The sequence below is a fragment of the Notolabrus celidotus genome, chromosome 17 (genome assembly GCF_009762535.1).
Source record: "Notolabrus celidotus isolate fNotCel1 chromosome 17, fNotCel1.pri, whole genome shotgun sequence".
NCBI lineage: Eukaryota > Metazoa > Chordata > Actinopteri > Labriformes > Labridae > Notolabrus > Notolabrus celidotus.
Genome location: NC_048288.1, coordinates 18726467 through 18745533, shown reverse-complemented (window position 1 = coordinate 18745533; position 19067 = coordinate 18726467). Strand labels below are relative to the sequence as shown.

The 19067-nt window shown below is 40.1% G+C and overlaps 1 protein-coding gene across 1 annotated transcript in view; it reads left to right on the top strand.

Moving 5' to 3' along the window:
* The window catches only part of LOC117828622 (guanine nucleotide exchange factor VAV3), a 139162-nt gene that overhangs the window by 75070 nt on the left and 45025 nt on the right, over positions 1 to 19067 (top strand). The window contains exons 5-14 of the mRNA XM_034705803.1: positions 580 to 688; positions 894 to 995; positions 2847 to 2915; positions 4501 to 4604; positions 4783 to 4882; positions 5234 to 5329; positions 9078 to 9146; positions 10023 to 10109; positions 10199 to 10284; positions 12340 to 12472. Of these exons, the coding sequence (XP_034561694.1) occupies positions 580 to 688; positions 894 to 995; positions 2847 to 2915; positions 4501 to 4604; positions 4783 to 4882; positions 5234 to 5329; positions 9078 to 9146; positions 10023 to 10109; positions 10199 to 10284; positions 12340 to 12472 (955 nt within the window). The remainder of the gene's footprint in view (positions 1 to 579; positions 689 to 893; positions 996 to 2846; positions 2916 to 4500; positions 4605 to 4782; positions 4883 to 5233; positions 5330 to 9077; positions 9147 to 10022; positions 10110 to 10198; positions 10285 to 12339; positions 12473 to 19067) is intronic.

Genomic DNA, 19067 nt, shown 5'->3' with positions numbered 1-19067 from the left:
ATATAACTACATTAACAATATGAATACCAATATCACTTAGAAATCTGTAGCAGTAAACCAAGGGGATGGTGGTTTGCATTTAGAACTATCTATTTAAAGTATAAATAGTATAAATCCTTTCCATGTTCTGTATCAAACTTCCTTTTTAAGAGTTCCTCCTTCATGTTTCCCTCCACCGGAGCACATCTCACTCTTAGGTGCCAATTTTAAAACACACAAATGAGCACTGAGTCATGTCATGTTAGCACCGTCTCTAAGGTTCAGTATGTAATTGGCTCAGTTGTGAACACTGAGAGAACAGGCCTGTGGCTACACACAAAAAAGTCTCTGCCTGTGTGTTTGTGTGTGTGTTTGTGTGTGTTTGAGAGTGTGTGTGTGAGCCTCTTTCACAGCCATGGATTAAGTGTTGTCCCTGACTAACAGGATTCAGAGTATCGTATTTAAATCCACTCTGTGTGAATGTTTCCTGTGGTTTCTTTATGAGGAGTAAAACTGTTAACCCCTCACGGTCGGATGGCTGTGACAGCTGTAATGTCATGATTAGTCTAAGGTACAGGTGTACTACTCTGTGTGCTGCAGTGAGAACGGCGTGGAGGATGAGGAGGACCTGTATGACTGCGTGTATGATGATGAAGATGGAGGAGAGATCTATGAGGACCTGATGAAGACAGAAGTCATCCCTCCTCCGGTCAGTCCACCACTCTTAACCTCTGCTCACACTCTTCACACAGTCATAATCGTAATCATTTAGATTAGAGAAGCATGCTTTAATATTCACTTCACTTTCATGCCTTAAAGTGAACTTGATATAAAATTAATATATTGATACCTTTTTAAATTAAGTTTACAAAGTGTGCGTATGTGTGTGTGCATTTGTGTGCGTGTGTGTGCAGGCCTTCCAGAAGCAGGTAGAGACTGACATCAGGAGCTGCTGTCTGACAGAGATCAAGCAGACAGAGGAGAAATACACAGAGACCCTGGAGTCTATAGAGAAGGTATGTTTCTTTGTTTCTCTCTGTTGTCATTAACAAAGCTCACTCTCTCTCTCTCTCTGCTCGTGGCAGCTTTTTGTGAAATAGTGTAGATCTTTTTCTTGTCAAAATCTTAAGTACTTTTCAATAACAAAGGCTGAATTGTTTTGAAGCACATGATATTGAAATGTATTGAACTACCAACATTTTTTACAAGCATAGTGCGCACACATACTTCATAAATGGTAAATGGACTTATACTCAAACATAACTTTTACACAACTCGTCACATTCACACACTGATGGCAGACGCTGCTATAGCAGGGGACTACCAGTATTAGCTCATCTCATTCACACACAGCTGACTACTGGGTGTTTTGGTTTAAACTGCAACCCTATTAACTGGAGACTTTCAGCAGGATGCATCCCTCATAAACGTCTTTAGACGATCATTGAATACTTATCTGATGAGGATATTGAATCTTACAACCCACTCTGTGTTTCAACAACTGTGTAAACTCCACAAACACTGTTACATTCAGCTGAAGGACTCCAGTTTACAGTGTCACTTTTAAAACCGTAACACCGGGAGAGACGCATTCACGGTGGGCTGAGAGAGGACTACTGTTACAAGCTGCTAAATCAAGTAAATCACAGCTTCTTCTTTTGAAAATTACACACATACAAAACAGATAGAACAGATCACAGATGTGTGTGATGTTATCGTGGACAGTGGGCGGAATAAAAACACTGCAGGTTATCTACCAATCAGACACGCTCAGCATTGCAGGCCCTGCCCCCCGAAAGCCCCAAGGCCTTTGAAAAGTACTACCCCCCCTAGCAGGGGCTTTTTAGGGGGGGGATTATCTACTCCTGAACTAAATTTAGCCCCTAGGTCCACCAGTCAAAACGCACGTAGTTCCGGGGTAAAGTCCCTAGTTCCAGGGTAAAGTTCCTCCGGTCGAAAAATGCCTAATGTCACCGTGAGCAAATTGAGGTTCAGAATCTTGTGCAAGGTCACTTTGGGATGTGACAGCAGGAGCTCTGATCAAACCGCCAATATTGCGTTTCAGAGATGTGTTTATTAAAACTTCACTGTGACTGGAATCCATCAAACTCAACGCATTGATCCACATGTCATCATAAATATGTCCCCAAATCCAAATGATTCTCCATCCTCTCAGCCCACACTGACCGCAGTGGATGTAAACTCACTGTGAAGTTAACTTTTTTTTTTTACCATTGAAACAGTCAGAGCTCTAGAAACCAATTTGGCCTCCTTATCACATAAAGTAAGAGAAACTGTGAAAGGGTTTTTTGGGTTTAATGGAAAAAATAATGAGTTTAGTAACAAATCTGCCCCTGCTGATAGAAATGAGAGGGTATGTTTTTATTTTTAAATTAGTAGTGGGTAATGAGAGATCCCAGCAGAGAAAATGAGGCACTAACTACAAGAGGAGCTTTTTTAAGGTGGATTTTTTTTCCTCCTGACCTGTACTTTCACAGCCCTCCTCCTCCTCCTTACCCACCTGTCCTCTCCTCCTTACATTCGCTCATGTCTGTGAAAAGCGCTCTGCAGATTTCCCTGCGGGCTCCCTCAGTAGATGACTTTGGATATGAAGTGTTTGTGGACTTTAGTTTGTGCGCGCTCGCTCCTTGGAGACGTGGAGGTGACTGAGCGGAGAGAGGAAATCATTAAACTCTGAAAATGAGATTATTGTGGTGACCCAGACGCTCCTGCTTGTTTCTGCTGACTGCAGCTCTTAACTGCCGGCTTCTATAATATAATAACTTCTCTGAAAATGACTTTCTCACTCTGACTCCAGAGGGGGCGAGCTGCACTCACACCGTCTCTCTTTCCCTTTCTCTCTGCAGCACTTTATGACACCCCTCACCATGTTTTTAACCATGGCCGAGATGGAGAAGCTGTTTGTGAATATCCCGGTAAGTGTTTCTCTCAGAAAGTGGAGATCAGCCTCCTGTCACACAGGTCCTTATCACTGTGGCTTATGTACTGATGAGACGTTGACAGGTCACAGAGAAAATGACAAAGGTGTTCATAATAAAGTTGATTACTTATCTTTAAAACAGGTGAGAAAACACTGAATAAAGCACTTTCATGTTAAAAATAACATCCTGTCTGGAGTTCTTCTGGGACAAAACATCACGTGGTCAGATTCAGATTTGAATCAGAGCATGAATTCAGTGTTTGCTGTTTCACTCTGTAGCAGACTGACTCTAATTGGTATTATTGTAGTCCATACTTTTAAGCTGATTTTACTTCTTGAGATCCCAAATATCAGTCACAGGGGTGCACTTCATTTTTATTTCTTCTGTCATTATTGGCAGACATCGTTTGTGTATTAACAGCAACCCACTAATCTGGAGCATGTGAACATGTTGTTGAGCATAAATATGAAAAAGTGGTAGTTATAGGGTGTGGTCGGACATCTGACCCCGGTCAGGGTTAGGATTAGGGTTAAGGCTAGGGTTTTCAATGTAAGGATCATTCTCTCTTTTTTTTTTTTTTTGAAAAGCGCCAATACTACATACTGCATTTGAATGTAGTATGTGGGATACAGTACATGAGGCAGACTGTTCCGATGCATACTGAGGTATTTTCCTGATTAGTAGACATCTGGGTAGTTTTGGCATACTGCAGATTTTGCTCTTGTTCACCTACTACTTACTACATATTGAATTTGGCCAAATCAGTACGTACTGCTAGTATAGTAGGCGGTTTCGAAAACAACCTTCCTCTTAATTTGGAGGTCTGACAGATTTCCGGTCTCTTTCTGCTCTGTCATCGCCCTCCGCTGCCCTGAACCAGCACTACACCCATACTTTCAGCTCCACCTCCTCCCAGCATCCATCTTCAGGCTATGACCAGGGTGGTTTGAGATACAATCTCATCATTCTTCAAATTTCTGAATGTAAAATAAATCTGTGAGGAGTGATGATGTCCACCGTAGACACTAATCACAAACGGTGTTCTGCTACTTCAACATTTTAAACCCTCTAGAACATGAATTATCTGACTGAAGCATCTTTAAGTAGTTGGTATAGAAGCAAAGGTCGTTGAACATATAACAGAATTGGGCAGTCATACTCACGGTGATGATTGTCATGCTGATATCAGCAGCATTATTTTCCAAGCTTACATCTTTCTTAAGCCCGTTAGCATGCTCACATGCAAATACATAATGCCGTTTTTCTTTTAAGATGCAGTTACACTTATATGATTCATCGAGTTTGATGGACAGAAAACAACCTCATTTTTCCTCACACCAGCTCCTTGGTTGTCTTGTGCGCTAACAGACAAAGTATATTTGAGTTTTTGTATCATGGCAGCAGTTTGGCCATTTTGAGAATTGAGATAAGCTTTATAATGACTCTCTTTATTTTTATAGACCTGATGAATGATGCATTAAAAAGGAAAGGATTACAGCGAAGATAGTTGTTAGTTAAACCCTTTTTAGAATAAACACACATAGATCAACATGAATGACTCTTTGCTACTGTGTTTCAGGACCTGGTTAAAGTTCATAAATGTCTACTACTTGAGATCCAGGAGTCAGTCCACAGCAGAAGTGCCCAGGACCTTTACCAGATCTTCATCACCTTCAAGGAGAGGTACACCAAGGACTAGAACTTCTTTTATTCTAAACAAGTTCCTAGAAAGCTCTGATAATTGTCTGTTTTATAATATCTCATTTTCTTGTTGTGTTAAATCACAAAGTAATGGCACATGTAAGAGCAGATTCTGTAACCGTCTTCACTGACTTCTTCATGTGTGTTGTTTGTGTCGCAGGTTGTTGATCTATGGGAAATACTGCAGCCATGTGGAGACAGCCATCGCCACTCTGGACGACATCTGTAAAGACAGAGAGGACGTCCGCATGAAGCTCGAGGTACAGCGGATATCAGTGACAATAAATGATTGTTCAGAGTTTCAGAGACAGGTGTTCATTTCTAAACATAAGAGAGCAAACAGAGAGCGCCCTCCAGTGGTTTTCTGAAGCACTGCAGGTGAAGACGCCTCAGTTAACAATCATTCAGTGCGACCCTAGACTCCAACTCTCTGTGCTCTTTTTTAGAACGTAAACAAAGATATAAAATCAGGTTTCTTCTGTAAATCGTCATCTTTTCTCCCTTTTTGCTTGTTCAACACTATTGGATTGTTTTTTTTTAATGTCCTGTATCAATAAAGTTCTAATTTAAGTTTAAGAGTTAATGTTTTAATTTTCTTTGTTTTCTTCCAGGAGTGTTCCAAAAGAGCAAACTATGGGAAGTTTACTCTGAGAGATCTGCTGGTTGTTCCTATGCAGCGAGTCTTAAAGTATCACCTCCTCCTGCAGGTAAAACTACAACCTTTACTTTTTCTACTGTTTCTGTCCTACTGTTGTCATAAATGGGTATTTCAGCCGCACAGTTTAGAAAATGAGGTAACTTCGACAGTTGCTTTATTTTCTGTGCAAAGTTCTTCAGCACTTTTTATTTTTAGGTTGTGTTTTCCGGGCATTTTTGCCTTTATTTGATAGGAAAGCTGGAGAAAAACAGGAAATTTAAGGAGTAGAGACTGGATGAAGATATGCAGGAAGTTGTAGAGGCCTGGAGTCAAACCTGCGACTTCTATTATAGCCTCTGTTTATGGGGCATTCGCTTAGACTGCTAGGCCAACGGTGCCCCCTTCTCCAGCACTTTTGAGTCACACTGGGTAATAAAAACTAAAAAGATAAAGAATCTAAATTTCTGTCTTTATGTCATCAGGTTTGATGTTTTTTTGTCAGTGTTATTACGTTGTGTGAAAGTAAAACAAGGTGACATAGTGCAAGGGGGCACAGAGGGTGCAGTCGATAGATGACTGCATTGATCTGAAAAAGAAACCCTATATGCAGATGGAGCAAAGTATAACATTTGTATAACTTTTTTTTTAAAGCTTGAAGAACTATGCTTCATTTTGTTTTTATCACATCAATCACATTTGTTGTGTTGCATTGATTTTTTGCAATTATATTTATTGTTATTGCCTTTTAAGCTCATTGAAATAAATACAAATCAAAAGGTTCCTAGATATCTCAATATTTAATCTAATAATGATTTTCACTTTACAGGGTAAGTCTGTTTTTTTAGCTTAACCAACCTGTTCGATCAAATAGACTTTAAAATAATTTTCACCTCAAGCAGCTGCAACATTAAAATGTTTACACATTATAGCATAAATACATTCTACTCAATTATCCAACATACTGTTATACAGTTACAACACACATACTGAATACTATTACTTAAGTCACCTCGAAGACCACCTTGAAGAAGCTGTGTGAGTATCTGTCGGTACCTCTGTCTCTGTCTCTGTCTCTGTCTGTGTGTGTCGGTCACCGTCAGCGTACAAACATACAGATTAAAGTCATGAACAGATTCACAAATGACTGTCAGAGCTCTTCTGGTCCATCAGAGGTGCCATCATCACTCCCGACCACTAAGTGGTGCTGTTGATCATGTTACCCTTCATGGTCCTGGTCCTTCAGCATCTCAGACTCCTCTGAGTTCATTTGTATGTAGATTCTCTGTGAGTCTATGCATGAACTGACCCACATGTTAGAAATTATCTGATCCAGACGATCAAGCAAGAGGAGAGACAAAAGAGATACAGAGAAGGGAACAGCCACATAGAGAGCAACACAAAGAGAAAGACTGAAATGTTCCTTGTTTACACTTCTTAATCATCAGAGAACATCGAGAAAAAAAGTCAGTCCGACTCACTGAACACAGAAACCATCCTGTGTATTTGAGCTCCCCTTGGTAACACACTGAAAAAAAAACATAGTATCAGTGCATGTCTTTATATTCTGTTACGTTTAGAAAACCTACAGATTATTTCAACCCTTTGTCTCCACCTTTAGTTTTATTCTAATTTTAGAAAGGCATGAAAATACCATGGCAGAGGGGATTATGGACAAAGAGCCTTTCTTTAAAAATAAGAAATTGGACCATCATGTGTATTTCTAGTCCAAGTTCACAGCTAAAATCATTCAGAGGAGCGAAGCTGGGCCTTCAATGCATCTTAGGTCACGTAAGCACAGCCTGCACACAACCTGAAGCAGAAGATCTCAGCTCTCTCCGGCACTATAGGAACATTTATTGTCAAAACTGACTGGATATCAACAGAAAAGATGGAAAAAATTTCCTTGAAATAGAATAATCACAGGGACATGACTTAACAGAACACTCGGTTCATATTTCTGAGAATGTACAGTACTTGTAGCGATTGATGAGAAATGAGTCATCCTGCTTTTATCAATGAAAATCTGAAACTGTGGATGTCTCGATTGCCGAAAAATTTAAACATTTGTTGAACAAAGTGACAGCATGTTGCAAACATGACCTATGACCCCTAAGAACAGTGTCAGTAAATATAGCCTATTCTGGGTTTCTCTCCCACACACTGACAGCCTGAAAGTGTCTTGCTAACGTGATGTCACTTCCTCTCTTTCTGCTCCTTTTTGTCTCTTCTTTTTGTCATCTATCTTCCCCTCTTTCTTCCTCACTGCCTCTGCTCATCATTCCTCCACACGGGGACATGATTCGCTCAGACTCCATCATGTATCAGGTCTGAGGTGCAGCAGGTTCAGATAAACGGGACTCTGCTGATAATAGCGTCCAGGTTGAGCTTGACTGACACCGGGGATTTAAACAGCACAGAGCAGACGTATATATCTCCCTTAGCGGCTCAGTCACTGTGTGTGTGTGTGTGTGTGTGTGTGTGTGTGTGTGTGTGTGTGTGTGTGTGTGTGTGTGTGTGTGTGTGTGTGTGTGTGTGTGTGTGTGTGTGTGTGTTTGTGTGTGTGTGTGTGTGTATGTGTGTGTGTGTGTATGTGTGTGTATGAAGGACATGCATGGCATCCCTCCTTATCCTGCCCTGCTCGGGTCTAGATGTCTTGTTTACGCTGCAGCCCTGACACCGGCAACCAATTTACAAGATACACACTCCATCACACACAAACACACACCAGATTACTACACACATATACACTCTAACACACAGAGTATCTGATTTATTTCAGCACAGGATTTGTTTCGCACTTTTCACTTCATATCTAGAGCAAAGGCATTTCTCTGTCATGTGTGTCTCAGCAGCGTGATAACAATGTTGATGATTTTTTACATGTTCAGCTTACAGATAACATTCCTTTTCATTTTTCAATTTTTTCTGTTGGGATTACATGAAAATCTGAAACAAATGTTTTTACTGTTTTAAGCTGTGCGTGTGCAATTTTCGAGCACTCAAAAAACCCAACACTAAGACAGCACACATTTTCAAAAAGGCAGTCCTTTTTTTCTGCAGCTCTGATCTCTGTTAATCTGTCTCACCAGGCAAGACTGCTTACTGTATGAAGGAAGTAGACCTAGAGATATTTGAAACCCTGCATTAAAGAAAAAGAAATGAAGAAGAAGAAACGTACTTTATTAATCCCCAGGGGGGAAGTTCAATTTTTTCACTCGTGTTGTTTTTCTGTCATTCTACACGCACAGTTTTTTTGGTATATATACATACAATCATGCACACACATATGCAGTGGACATGCACTTTGGGAGAGATATCAGAGTGAGGATGCTGCCATCAACCAGCGCACCCCGAGCAGTTGGGGTTTGGTACCTTGCTCAAGGGCACCTCGGCAGTGCCCAGGCAAGTGAACCAGCACCTCTCCAGCCACCAGTCCACTTGCCAAACTTTGCACATGCTGGGGAGCAGATAAGCAAATTCTGGAAGAATGTCTTCAATAATGCCAAAAAATTTAAAGATGCGATATGATACGAAATGATGCGATACGATACGATACAAAACGATATGATACGATTCGATACGATTCGATGCGATTCGATACGATTCGATACGATTCGATACGATACGATACAATATGAAACGATACGATATGAAACAATATCAAACGAAACTTTAAGAAACAAAAACGTCTGATACCACACGATACGAAACCACACAATGCGGTATGTTAAGATATGTTATGTTACACTCTGTTGTCTCCTAATTTGTCAAGAACTTATATTTTGTGTGTGTGTGTGTTTTCTATATCTGTCCAACAGGAGCTGGTGAAACACACTCATGATGCCGGTGACAAGAGGAACCTGAGGATGGCTCTGGATGCCATGAAGGTACAACATCAGTTTATCCAGCTGTTCAATGTTTACAGTCGTATCCCAGCATGCACCGAGAATACAATCCTCACCATATTTACGAATACTCACGGCCACCCTCCCATTTAAGTTCACTCTTAAAAGCTCCTTAAAACATGTTAATTATCAAATAGAATAGAATGAAATGCAATGATTTGAAATATCATAGAATAGAATGGGGGTGCTATGGTTTGCTGATTTAAGAATTCAATAATTTAAGAAGATGAATTTACGTTTAAAATTTAGAGTTTGAGAATTGAATTAATCTCTGAAATTAATTTTTATTTTGATAACATGTTTGGTAGCTTGCAGCAGTCTGAAGCACAGAAGGCGATTCAAATTGAGAGTACAATGACTACAACAGCTTTTTTGTTTGTTAATAACTTGTGATTTTTTTTGTTTGTATTTTGGGTTAACTGTGTCTACTTGGTTTTGGTTTTTATCAAATTATCATCATTTAGTGAAATAATATATAACCCTTCTATCTAGCTTATATGATTCCTGACTCTAACACATTAATGTCTGAAAGGATATTTCACTACAATTGCGTATTATTGCATGTCCACATTTGACTGAAAGAATGAATCCTCCACTGAACAGCTTTTTTATAGTCCTGAACATTGTGTTGAGCTCAGAGTCCCATCTTTAGTAAGGTCAAGTTATTAAATATCAAACTTTAAAGTTTAATATCCTTTACAGTGTCTCAGTGAAGCACAGCTAAGTCGAGGAAAATTAGCACAAGAGAAAGAAAACTGGCACACATGAATCTTTTTATGCTTTGGAGGAGAAACAGCTTCAATGTTGAGTCTCAGTGGATTTTAATTTCACAGAGGCTTTATTTCTCTCCCTGTGCAGGACTTAGCTCAGTACGTGAATGAGGTGAAGAGGGACAACGAGACATTACGAGAAATCGATCAATATCAGAAATCCATCGAAAACCTGGTGAGTCATCGCAGTTTTTCAACAAGTAGCAAATCTCATACTGTGAAAATGTTTCACAAGCTGTCTTTTTTCCGTCTCTCTTTCTGCAGAATCAGCCTCTGAGCAACTATGGCAGACCCAAGGGTGACGGGGAGGTACGGGTGGCCTCGGTGGACAAACGAGCCAAACAGGACAGGTGAGACGTCAGGGTGACAGAGTCACTGACAGCAGAGGGATCAAAGTCAAGTTTTTCTTTGGTTGGAAAAGTGCCAGAGTTTGTGTAACAGTGAGATGAAGTGCTGTTAGAAACTAAACCTGTGTATCCTGATAGTGAAGAAATTCTTTATCACACTCAAATCTGTAAAGTCAGTTTTTTCTTTCTTCTGGAGGATTATGTTTGTCGCCTACATGATGAGAAGTCTGCTGGGTCTTAAATAAACAGAGCTTGAGCTTCAGGCAATCCGTCTCTGTAAATGAGTCAGAGAAACTTTACTTACGTGCAGAGTTGGTTGGTGTTTGCCTATCAAATATATATACAGTATATATTGCTATCTTTTCAACTCAGAAAAGAAAACCATTTCTTTTTTTAAAGAATACACTAGAAAAAACAAATTGGAGGGATTTAGAAATGGTGTCATCGAGTAGTTTTAGCTCGGAACTAAGCTGCTAATATGTGATAATGTTAAAAAATATTCAATAGTAATGATAATTTTGTACCTAGAAGCAGTCTTTTGAAGACATTTGAAGGGTCAAACCAGTACCAAATACACATCAACAAAATCTATTTTGATTCCATTAAATTTCCTAAGATGAGTTATTTATGATTCCCTCAATAATCAGTGTCGAAGTTCCAACATACGCAGGGTAGAAGTGTTCAAAACCATATTCATTTTGAGGTAAGGCACAAAGCCCCAGACTACACATTCTCTTATCACGTCCGTATTAGGGCTGACAAAATTAATGCTTTAACACAAGTTCCTTTTAACCCTCCTGTTATGTTGTGGGTCAAATGGACCCATTTTAAAGTTCCAAAATCTAAAAAAAAATAAATGTTAAAAGTATTTTACTGCTATGAAACTTCTTCTGCTTGGCTTAATTGGCGTAGACAACATATACTGTAAAGGGAAAGTGGCTCATTTCAAACACTTGCAACCCCCCTGCATGTTTATATTACATAGATGCTGGTTGTGGGTCAATTTGACCCTGCAGTCAAAGTGTAGCTAAAAGGGGTCAAATACTAAATGTTTCTTTGCAACTGTATTCATAAAAAAACGAGCGAGTTGTCCTCATTGAACCATGATCTGTGCGAATTAAAGAACACCAATGCACTAAATATTGATTTAAATGGTAAATAATGGAGTTTATAATGAGATTTTTTAAAAATTGTATTGGGATTTTTTGGGTTCTGACACTTTTGGATAATTTAATATGCCCCGGGTCTAGGTGACCCAGGAAGATTGTTGCTGTTCCTGAGAAACGAACATAACAGGAGACACTAATTCATGCACAAACTGTGATTATGATCCCAGGAAGCTGTGCTGCAGTAATGTAGAAGGCAAAGGAAAGGACTGCAAAAAGAATCCAGTCCTTTGAATGACCAGTTCATTGCCAAAGCTCTGCCTGATGATTCTCTACATAAGAACAGTTATTTTCATTTACAGTCAATGTGAATCTTGTTACCTCTGGGGTACGTCGAGTCTCAGAGACCACTTGAAACCGAGCACACGGCTGATGCAGAGAGCTCTCCTCCTGCCAATGTTTTCCAGGCATCTCCGTCACATACTATTCAGCATCACCTTTATTTTCCCCCATGTGAGGTCACACACAGACGTACATTAACATGTGATTAATTGCAAGTAAACTATCAACAATCACGTGATTAATTGTGTTTTTAAAAATGTCTGATTTTACTGCCCTACTCAGGATTAATGCAAATTCTTGTATAAGTAAGAGGATGATACTCAAATATTATATGTTGGAAAGGGCTCCAAGACTACAGTCAGGTAACAGAAATCAGTGACCGGAACCCCACAATTTTTACAAAAAGTTTTATCATGATCTGAAGCCTTAGAGAAGAGAGAGACTTTTAAAATACAAGAGTTTCAACAAGTGAACATTTTACACTTCGGCCAATATGGTACAGACAGTCCCCATCTTTAAAACCTGTGCTATCATCATGATACCGTGAAACTCTGCAAACACTCAGCTGTCACCATGCTGTTTGAACTACTCTGACCTTTGACCCCTGCAGACACATCTTCCTGTTTGATGCTGCGGTCATTGTCTGTAAACGACGAGGAGACGTCTATGAGATGAAGGAGGTGATCGACCTGTACCTCTTCAAGATCACCGACAACCCAACATCAGACAAGGAGAACAGAAAGGTCTGTACACACACACAAACACACACACACACACACACACACACACACACACACACACACACACACACACAGACACACACACACACACACACACACACACACACACACACACACACACACACACACACACACACACACAAATCCGTCATGCTTGTTCTGACTCACTCTCTTGATGCAGATGCACACTCTGTTTTGTAAAAAAAAAAGATGTTTTTGATCATGTGAGGTGTGTCTGATCAGTACAGACCTTGGACTGTATGAATAATGGACAGAGTCACTGTGACACCACCTATCGGATTCTCATCCTGGTACATGAAACCTCAAAGTTGGCATTTGGCCATATCATGTTGGTTTTCTGGAGCCAAAAATGACCATGTTGGGGGAGAGGGAAGTGCTGAGATTTAATTTGTGGTGGTGACTGACAATAAATGTTTATTTATCTAACTAAAAAAGCCCAGAGAGCTTGTGGAACACAGCAGATTTGGTGCTTGCTTACCCCAATTTCTTGTTAGGGAGCAATAAGTGTCTAAGACTGATCAAGTAACTTAAATAACTGGTTTTCTTGTCACTGCCATCCATCATAACCCCTCAAGGGGGAAGAGGAAGTGTATGACAAACACTGAACAAGCTAACGACAAGCACAGTACACCTGCTGCTCAGTGCAAAAATGTTAATAATATAACACAAGATCTTTGTCCAGAAGAAATGTTTGAGCATAGACTTCTAGGACGTCTATTTAGCACCAGGAGCTGCACAGAAAGACAGATAATTAGTCCAGTTATCAATCCACGATCACCACAAACATATAGTTTCTTCCAGCTCAGAACCATCTCAAAGTTAAAACCAGTTATTTCTCAAAGCGACCTTGAAATAGTAATCCATGCTTTTGTTTCATCACGCCTTGACTTTTGTAACTCCCTGTATTCTGGAATCGGTCAGTCAGCCTTGTCCCAACTGCAGTTGGTCCAGACTGCTGCAGCCAGGCTTCTGACTGGTTCCAGTAAGAGGGATCACATCAGCCCCGTCTTGGCTTCCCTCCTACTGGCTTCCAATTCGCTTTAGAATTGATTTTAAAATTTTGCTTTTTGTTTTCAAAGCTCTGAATGATCTGGCCCAACCTTATATAACTGACCTCCTGAGCCTTGACAAAATATCCAGGCCTCTGAGGTCTTCTGACATTGGTCTCCTGGCAGTTCCCCAGTCAAATAAACTGAAGGGCGACCCCGCTTTTAGTCTTTGGAACAGCCTCCCCTCCTCAATCAGGGCCGCCCCCTCTGTCGACTCTTTTATGGTTTAGTATTTGAGTCCTCTATCCCTGAATAGATTTCAATCCCCAATAATGTGCTTTCCTTGTTGTCTTGTTTGTCTCTTTTTGTATGTATTGTAAAGCACTTCGGTCAGCTTCTGCTGTGTTTTTAAATGTGCTTTATAAATACATTTGACTTGACTTGACTTGACAAACAAGACCACAGGTTAAGTTCAGGGACTGGCTTAGCTATGGTGACACTTAGAATCAGCTCACAGCTGTCCTACAGGTTTTATATATATGCAGTCCATACAGTTGACATTAACAGAGAAATTAGCTTCACACTGCAAAAACTCAAAATCTTACCAAGTGAAATCGTCTCATTTTTAGTCAAAATGTCTTATTCCACTTGGTTTAAGATAAATCTATTTAACAGGTAACATTTGAGTGAGATAGAGGGACTTGTTTTAAGACAATGCATCTTAAATATCGCGTTAAGTCAAACAATCTTGAAATGATCTTGTTTTGAGTTGTAATTCAGAAGAAACAAGGTTTATTTTACATTTCATACATTTTTCAAGCTGAGATCTTATTTGTAGAAGACAGATAATCTTGATTTATAACAAACACTTTACTTGATTTAAGTAAATGCACTTTATTGTAGAATCTATCAGAAAACAGCTCCATTGATACAAGAAAGAAAGGAAGAAAGAAAAAAAGAAAGAAAGAAAAGTTGTTTTTTTTTAAGGGTGGGTTACAGTTTTAAGGCACTGTTTCTTCTAAATCATATAAAAAATATACATACTTGAAACACCTACTTTTGAACATAGCTGGCTTACCCTAAAAAACAACATTACTGAATATTAGTATATCCAGCTAACTATGAGAAGACATTATATCTCAAAATGCTCAAATTAAAGTGCCGCTATAATACAACTCAAATTAAGGTGAATATATCTCAAATGAAGAAGTTCACATGAAATGTATTAGTGTAAAAATCTTTTTTGGAGTGAAAAAATACTAATTGTTAGCATTCCTGACTTATTCTGAGACACTAAGCTTTAAAATACTGGTAAAATGAGTTTTCCCTGCTAATTAATTTTAAGATCATAGTTTTCTAAGTATTACGTCTTATTTTAAAGGTGACATATCACGTTTTTTTTTCTTATCAATATATATTGGTCTAAGAGGTCCCCAAAACATGTCTTTAAAGTTTATGCTCAAAAAAACACTTTGAAATCAGATTTTGGCATGCCTGAAAAGCCCTCTTCTTCAGCCCTCCTCAGAACAGTCTGTTTTCTCTCTAACCACGCCCCCTCAGAAAGTGGATGTGGCCTCGGCTCTCATGTTGGCTGAATATACACGGCTGCTCACAGACCTGCGTTACTTCAACCCTCTGAATCTGATCCAGAATCTGATCCTGACGGAGAGGCGCCTGCAGCAGGACCTTTCTGAACGATTGGTCCCAGATTTAGTGTTTCTTGTTGTTTTATTTATCAGTATGTAGACGTGTGTCTTGGTACACAGCTACGAACATGTAGCTATGTGGCTATGCTAACTAGCGCTAGCAGTTATCCATGATAAATAAAAATCATCCACTAGATCTTCAAATCTGCAGACGTGGGGAGTAAAACCGACCTCTGCGAGAAAGGCAGCAGGACCTTTCTGAAGGATTGGTCACAGATTTTGAGTTTCTTGTTGTTTTATTTGTCAGTATGTTGACGTGTGTCTTGGTACACAGCTACAGCTACGACATGTAGCTATGTGGCTATGCTAACTAGAGCTAGCACTTTTCCATGATAAATAAGAATCATCCACTAGATCTTCAAATCTGCAGACGTGAGGAGTAAAACCGACCTTTGTGTTTATTAGGACAGCCTACAACTAGCATGCCTCCCTCCTAAGCTCCTTGTTAGCACACGTGTGCAGGGAATGAAAAACGGAGGAGGAGTTGAGTTGTATTTATACAGTCTATGGGGACTGAGTCACTTTAGAAGGCAACCTCTGGTGTACACTCCAGGCACTGCAGTCTTTTTGCACTTCTACATTAACTAACATGATCAACGCTGAAAGTTGATGCAATTCTCACACACTTGGTAACAAAAAAAAAAAACCTTAGTGGCTGCAGACTTTTTGACAACATGAATAATGTCTTTGTTTCCACGGTAACTGAGCATCTTCACAGACCTGCCTTTATTACACTCAGCTGTGTCCGTAAGTGTTAAATTGCTGTCACTTTTGATGAATGTTTGCAGTTTGACCTGTGCATGTGAAACCACCGTGAGAAAGGTGCAGCAGTGTTTCTTACACACACGGTGGGACTTTACAGGTGCTGGTGTATTAAGAGGTGGCTCTACATGTTTGACATGACAGAGATGAATTATATTCTCATATTTAATCAGGAGAATAACACTTTAGGTCATATGAGTGTTTAGATATAGTAAATGGAAAATTAGTAATGTACGCCTCATCCAAAGTCTGCTCACGTGTTTGCAGTAATTCTGCAGGGATTCATGTTTTTAAAGATTTGGCCTTCACCTTGAGGAAGATATTGGCACGTTTCTCAGTCATTTCTGTCTTTTGGCAGCAGCACATTTTTTTTGTGAACAGCTCTCTCCCAGCTCCAAGAGATTTTCTCAGATTCAGTTCTGGCAAGGCCAAAGTCAGGATGTTTTCTTTTCCTTTTTTCTTTCACTCACAGAATAATTAGCCCTAATAAAGGGAAGCTCAAAGAAAAGAAAGACAGATCGCTTCTCTAATAAAAATAATGAAATACAGTTTAAAACAGTGCAAAAACTTTGCTATAGTGCGATTTAAAAACAAAGTGAGTCTGTGTGTTTCAGTCCTGAGGATGACAGACCTCAGCGTTGATTTGGGGGGGGGGGGGGGGGGGGGGGGTGTCAGTGACCAGGTTAAGTCTGTGAAGGGGGCACTATGGGAAGAGGGGCAAAACAAGGAGAGAGTTCAGCATCCTGACTGCCTGGTCGATAAAACTGTCCCTCAGTCTGCTGGTTCTGGCCCGGAGACTGCATAGTCTCCTTCCTGATGGCAACAGGCTGAAGAGGCTGTGAGACGGGTTGGAGGGGTCCCCTGCTATGTGCAGGGCTTTTCGGTTGAGCCTGTTTCACTGCTGCAGGCTGAAGAAATCTGCTGGAGACAGTCCAGACTCTAAAATAGGATAAATGCCTATGTTCAAGATGACCTAAACTGTCACAGAAATGTGACAGTAATAGAAAACATATGACTTAACATGCTGTTAAACAAAAAGAACAAATCAAGCTTCTTTATTACAAGCAGTCACTTCTAATGGCAGGACGTCGTGCACTGTTGAGTCCATTATTGCCTCTTTACGACTGAGTCAGCAAAGCTTCAGAACCACATTGGACTCCTGACAAACCAATTAACAGAGTTAGTGCAGCGTAATGAGCAGCTATAACAATTAATCAGACAAACACAGGTTCCTAAACGTGAGCAGAAATTCACTCAGTGCGTTCGGAGACCGTGTTTTATGAGCAAACCTGCAGCTGGTTGTGCTCTGACGCCTCAGACGTGCTGTTAAGCGGAAAGACATGCAGAAATCTCTTTCCACTTCAAAACACAAACAACAAAATAATGAAGAAGGAAAGGGGGGGAGAGAGAGAGAGAGAGAGAGAGAGAGAGAGAGAGAGAGAGAGCTTGTTCCAGCTCATGTTTCACTTTGTCTCCTTCATTTAGCAGCACAACACTGAAACTGTGTCAGACTACAGCAGTCTGCCTCCTCCCAGATGGTGTTATCATTAAACCTCACACACACACACACACACACACACACACACACACACACACACACACACACACACACACACACACACACACACACACACACACACACACACACACACACACACACAGTGAATACAAAGTGCCAGGCAATGAAAAATATTGCCAGTCATAATGAGGAATGACTCGTGAGGCGTGCCAGGAAACAATGATTTGTGTAATAATGATGTTGTAAACAGCAGACATTAGAGGCTCAGAGAAATAAACGGCGTGTTACCTGAGTGCGATACACCTTGACATGATGGATCGGATGGTGTTTGTTTGATGACATTACAGTAATGCTAAAGATGGCGGTGTGAGGGTGAGGGATGCAGCAATAAGAAGCTTTATCAGAACAGTGAAATAAAACACATTTACTCACAGTCTACAGAGGTGAAACCAAATAACCTCAAAGTCTTTAAAGTGGTTTCTGAAGGAAGAAATGTCATAACAGCAGTGGGGAGTTTTGGTGCCACCACTGAACTTGAAGTCAGTTTTAATGCAATGTCAGAGCGATTACTGCAGGATGTGATGCAATGAGTACTTAGTGTTTTATTTTACTGGCTTTCTTTTGAGTGGGGTGGTTACAAAGTCAATGCAAAGATGCAAATTTGTGTTGTTAAGCAAAAGTCACATGACACTGTGTCACCGGTCAAACGTCATTAATGCAAATTGTACCTTTTAAACTTTAAGTTGAACAAATTGAGATACTGAGATTACAGTTGTTGTATTGTTGTGTTGTTTTATAAAACATGGCCACAATCTCAGTGACATCACCCAATGATGCTTACTCCAGCTTAGCCACCTGACTTACAGTTACTTACGCCCACCTGTCACTCAAAGAGGCCACACCCCTTAACATACCTAATTTTGAAACATGTTTCTGTCTGCTGTAAAGTTGGACATTTTAAGATGGGGCTCTATGGGGAATGACTCACTTTAGGAGACAGCCTCAAGAGCAGGGGTTCCTGTAGTTCATTTTACCCATTACAGTAAATAATATCAACAAAAATAGTAGCTAGGCTTGAAATAAAATCTTGAAAATATGAATTGTAATGAGTTTTCTGCCTTTCTTTTTGCCAGATGACTCCTAAGTTTAGGGTTAGTGAACAGTCAATTATCAAAAGAATCAGTAACAGTAGGTTAATTTATAACAGCACAGGAAACACAGCCACTTGCTCTTGTAGGTAGGCTAATTTTCTGCAGACCAGCTAAATGAAGCCACAAATAATCACTTTGAGGGACATTGGGGGTCGCAAGTCTTTGGCACCTTTATTTTAGGGGTCGAGGGCTGAAAAGTTTAGGAACCCCTGCTCTAGGACACTTCAGGAACTGCAGTTTGGCTCTTCAGCAGTGGTCTCATATTTTTTTAGCATTGGAGGTTGCTGCTAGACTCTATTGCAGACTGACCTGATCTCCACTCTGATGCATTTATCTAAAGATGATTAGTTTAGTTTTTCTTGTCAGGACTAAATCAGTTAACACCTTTTGACGACTGGATGTCTTCACTGGCCCACAACTGCCCCCCTGTTCCACCCCATTTTTGATAAC